At 60.9% G+C, this 4,473-nt stretch overlaps 1 protein-coding gene across 1 annotated transcript; it reads left to right on the top strand.

The window, feature by feature from the left end:
- Positions 1 to 1,100: 1,100 nt before the first annotated feature.
- On the top strand, positions 1,101 to 4,145 carry LOC123057699 (cysteine-rich receptor-like protein kinase 10). The gene is made up of 7 exons (XM_044480620.1): positions 1,101 to 1,990; positions 2,210 to 2,353; positions 2,449 to 2,579; positions 2,676 to 2,886; positions 2,980 to 3,217; positions 3,293 to 3,446; positions 3,516 to 4,145. Exons 1-7 carry the CDS (start codon positions 1,168 to 1,170, stop codon positions 3,846 to 3,848), a joined length of 2,034 nt encoding a protein of 677 aa, XP_044336555.1. The 5' UTR covers positions 1,101 to 1,167; the 3' UTR covers positions 3,849 to 4,145.
- The last annotated feature ends 328 nt before the right edge of the window (positions 4,146 to 4,473 follow it).

Here is a 4,473-nt window from a genome sequence, read left to right as displayed (position 1 = left end):
TTCACGAAAGGGGGCTCTCCGGACAAGGATGCCCGAGAGCGCGAGCGTCGCCGCCGGCGACTGGCCGGCCGGAGCAGAGGCGAATGCCGCCAACGCGGGGGACCGCCAGGAGTCGAGCGCAGCACCGCGGTCGGTGCGGCCGGCGACGCCCCAGCCGCCAGCACGGCGCCGCCGGGGAGGGGCCCGAGACCCCAAGGCGTCCTCTTTCGATCCAGGAGACGGCAGCGCGCCCGACGGCCGCCGGTGGCGCCGATCGGTCCCGCGGGAGGCCGAACTCCCACCCCTGGGAGTCGGGCCGCCGGCAGGGACGGATGGAGGCGGCCGGACCGGAGCGCGGGGCGGGATGCGGTCGCGGCAGGCGATGGGGCGGCCCACAGCCACATCGACAGCTTCAGCGAGGTCCGCCCAGGACTCGCGCGGAGGAACAGCCGGAGGAGACGGCGGGGAATCGGGCGAGGGGGGCGCCGGCGGGCCGACCGCGGGCGAGGCCAGGAGTCGAGCGCAGCACCGCGGTCGGTGCGGCCGGCGACGCCCCAGCCGCCAACACGGCGCCGCCCGGGAGGGGCCCGAGACCCCAAGGCGTCCCCTTTCGATCCAGGAGATGGCAGCGCGCCCGACGGCCGCCGGTGGCGCCGATCGGTCCCGCGGGAGGCCGAACTCCCACCCCTGGGAGTCGGGCCGCCGGCAGGGACGGATGGAGGCGGCCGGACCGGAGCGCGGGGCGGGATGCGGTCGCGGCAGGCGATGGGGCGGCCCACAGCCACATCGGCAGCTTCGGCGAGGTCCGCCCAGGACTCGCGCGGAAGAACAGCCGGAGGAGACGGCGGGCAATCGGGCGAGGGGGGCACCGGCGGGCCGACCGCGGGCGAGGCCAGGGGCGAGGGCGGCGGCGGCGGCATCGCCGAGCCGACCAGGGCGTCGCCAGAGCCAGCGTACGCGAGAGCCATCACCTCAGCTCCTCGTGCTGAATTTATCATGTCTTCCTCGGTGAGATGGTTCAGCCCGCTAACGCCTAGCGCGTGAGGAATAGTCTCAGTGTCCCGTGCGAGGACTAGTCATGGTCCACAACCCAATCCAGCGTCCTTTTGTGCATCTCCTCTTCCAGTCCATGCGCCCAATCGCGAATTGCTTTCTTCGCTTCGCTTGCTGCGACGTACGAACCCAACAATGGCGACCTCCCCACGAGCCATGCGTAGCCTGAGCCCCCTGTACTCTCTCCTCCTCCTTATCGGCGCAGCCAACGCCGCCGCGGACACTTTGGTGCACACCGAGTGCCCGAGCGACACAAACTACACCCGCGGCGGCGTCTTCCAGGCCAACCTCGACGCCCTCCTCTCCTTCCTCCCCGCCGCCGCGTCGGCCGCGTCCGGGTTCGCCGAGAACGCCACCGGCGCAGCGCCTGACGAGGCGTACGGGCTCGCGCAGTGCCGCGCCGACGTGAGCGCATCCGACTGTCGCACGTGCCTTGACGCCTCCGCGCAGGACGCGGCCAGCAAGTGCCCCGGCCAGAAAACGTCCATGCTCATCTACGACAACTGCCTCCTGCGCTACTCGAACGCAAGCTTCTTCGGCGCCGCCGACACGTCGCCGGTGGCCCGCCTCTGCAACACGGGGAACGTGACGCAGCCCGAGCTGTTCAGGACGCAGCTGGGCGCGCTGATGAGCAACCTCACCCGCAGGGCGGCGTACTCGTCCCCGCGGATGTTCGCGGCCGGCGCGGCCGACTTTACGTCCTTCACGAAGGTCTACGGCATGGCCCAGTGCACGCGCGACCTTGCCGGCGACGACTGCTACCAATGCCTCACCGGAGCCGTCTCGTCCATCCCGACCACCTGCGACGGGAAGCAGGGAGGGCAGATCATCTCCCGGAGCTGCTCTATCCGGTACGAGGTGAACCTTTTCTACAACGCCCAGGCCGCCGAGGCGGCGATGTCTCCGCCACCGCCAGCAGTAAACGGCAGCGACCAGTCCGGCCCTGCAGGACGCGCCGGTGAGTCAATGTCCCCGTCAACTTCGTGTCCGTACGCTCACGCGTTTCTAGCTGGCTGGCACTTGAGGCCATGCAGTTTTCTTGTTTTGAAATTGTCGTGTCAATCTTGCGTCTTTGATTAGACATTTCTTTCGGGTTGAAAGTTCGACAGCGACTGAACTAGAAGATAGGGTAAACCATTCTGAATTTCCTTTTGACGAATCTTCGTTGTGTGAGCAGGAAACGACGACGCCACGGCCAAGATAGCTCTGTTCGTCTCCATTCCTGTTGCTGTGGTGCTGTTGGTGATGTTGACGGTTGCTTTGTATCTCTGCAAGAGGAAGAACAAGAAACCACACGAACATGTGCGGATATCCAGCTCCGGTGAGTGCGTCTCGGTCGATTATATAGCAAAAACAATCTCCAAAAAAAAAAGAACAGCCAGGCTTAATTATTATACCGTTTGTCTTTGTGAGCAGAGGGTGGGGATGGAACAGACATGGGAAGCTCAGAGTCTCTGCTGTACGATCTGGGCACTCTAAGAGCTGCCACTGACAACTTCTCTGAAGAAAATAAGCTCGGGGAAGGCGGGTTCGGGCCGGTCTACAAAGTAAAGTACACTCAACTTGGAACACGAGCATCCACTCTCCGATTGATTTTCCATGTCTGAACTGAACAATCGACTTGCTGTGGTTTGGTCGGTCAGGGCATTCTGCGGGACGGGCAGGAGATCGCGGTGAAGAGGCTGTCCAAGACCTCCCAGCAAGGGCTCGTGGAGATGAGGAACGAGGTCGTGCTGGTGGCCAAGCTCCAGCACAAGAATCTGGTGCGTTTGCTCGGCTGCTGCATCCAGGAGGAGGAGATGCTCCTCGTCTACGAGTTCCTTCCCAACAGAAGCCTCGACAAGATTCTATTCGGTTCGCACTTGGCACCTGGTTTCAGTTTCAGATCCCCGACTGTTATATCCAACTGACATACAATGGGATTGCACATGTGACATGTGCATGCAGATCCTGCGAGGCGCCAAGAGCTTACCTGGGGGCACAGGTTCAGGATCATCCAGGGGATCGGGCGAGGCCTTCTTTACCTCCACGAAGATTCGAGGCTGACCATCATCCACCGCGACCTCAAGGCGAGGAACATCCTGCTAGACCCCGACATGAACCCCAAGATCTCCGACTTCGGCCTCGCCAAGCTATTCAGCGTGGATGCCAGCGTCGGGAACACCAGCCACATCGCCGGAACCTAGTGAGTTTGTTATAACCGGTGGTGCACGTGAACCGAGCTAGTAGCTAACAATGCGGTGTCCACCTTGAAATGCAGCGGCTACATGGCGCCGGAGTACGCTCTGCACGGCATCTTCTCGGCCAAATCGGACGTGTACAGCTACGGCGTCCTTGTACTGGAGATCATCGCGGGTCGCCGCAACAATTTCGCCCAATATCCGGGCACTAACGGCGAAGATCTTCTGACCACGGTACGGGTGTGACCTTGCTCATGACGGATCAGTCAATGTAACTGGCTAATTACGCCCCTGCGTGTACAGGTCTGGAGGCACTGGAGCCGTGGGAGCGTGTCGGGGTTGCTCGACGGCTGCTCGGCCGACGGGCTCCAGCCGACGGAGATGCTGCGGTGCGTCCACGTGGGGCTGCTCTGCGTTCAGGAGGACGCGCACCTCCGGCCAGGCATGGCGGCGGTCGTCGTCATGCTCAACAGCCGCTCGATTACGCTCCCTGTGCCGACGACGCCGGCCTATGTCGTTTCCGGCCGCGCGGGTGCGTTGGGGAGGAGCACGACGCGCGAGGCACAGGCTCCGACGGGAGCTGTTCGTGGGCCTTATGTCAACGACGCCTCCGTTTCTGGCCTGGAGGCCCGGTGAACGGGCGGCCTGGAAAATAGTGTGTTCTGGGCTTCTGGTGGCATCGCCGTCCAAACTTTCAGCAGTGTGTGTGGGCCGTATGTAGGCGATTGTGTTAAGTCGTTTAATTTTTTTCATTAAAAAAGTCGTTTAATTTTTCAACAGAAATGTTACTCCCTTTGTCCCAAAATATAAGAACGTTTTTGACACTAGTGTAGTGTTAAAAAACATTTTTATATTGTGGGACGGAGGGAGTATTTTTTAGTCTACCGAAAACAACTCGTCTTGAGTTGGTGTAATCATTGATATGGTCACTCATTCTTTTTCCTTGTCTTTCTCCAAGTTATAGTCTCTGTATGATGGGACCCATAAAAAAATAGTTTGTATGTTGGTACCCGTAAAAAAACAGTATGTATGCTAGGGAATGGGGAATATCGGCGTTGTTTGGATTTGGCCTGTCCTGGCACTGCCAATATTGCCATGCCAACTTATTAACGGTCAATTTCGCCGCCGACAGTTGACCAAAAAGTTGGCGTCAAGTAGAACTAGAAGAGCGGAAGGGGGCAGGGTGCACCAATTCTTTGGCGTCCATCCAAACGCGTAGGGAAGGCTCAATCAACGCCAAAAAGTTGGCAGGGCGCCCATC

This window comes from Triticum aestivum, chromosome 1A (genome assembly GCF_018294505.1).
Source record: "Triticum aestivum cultivar Chinese Spring chromosome 1A, IWGSC CS RefSeq v2.1, whole genome shotgun sequence".
In the NCBI taxonomy this organism is placed as follows: domain Eukaryota; kingdom Viridiplantae; phylum Streptophyta; class Magnoliopsida; order Poales; family Poaceae; genus Triticum; species Triticum aestivum.
The sequence above is the reverse complement of the archived record's forward strand: the minus strand, read 5'-3'. Positions and strand labels throughout refer to the sequence as shown.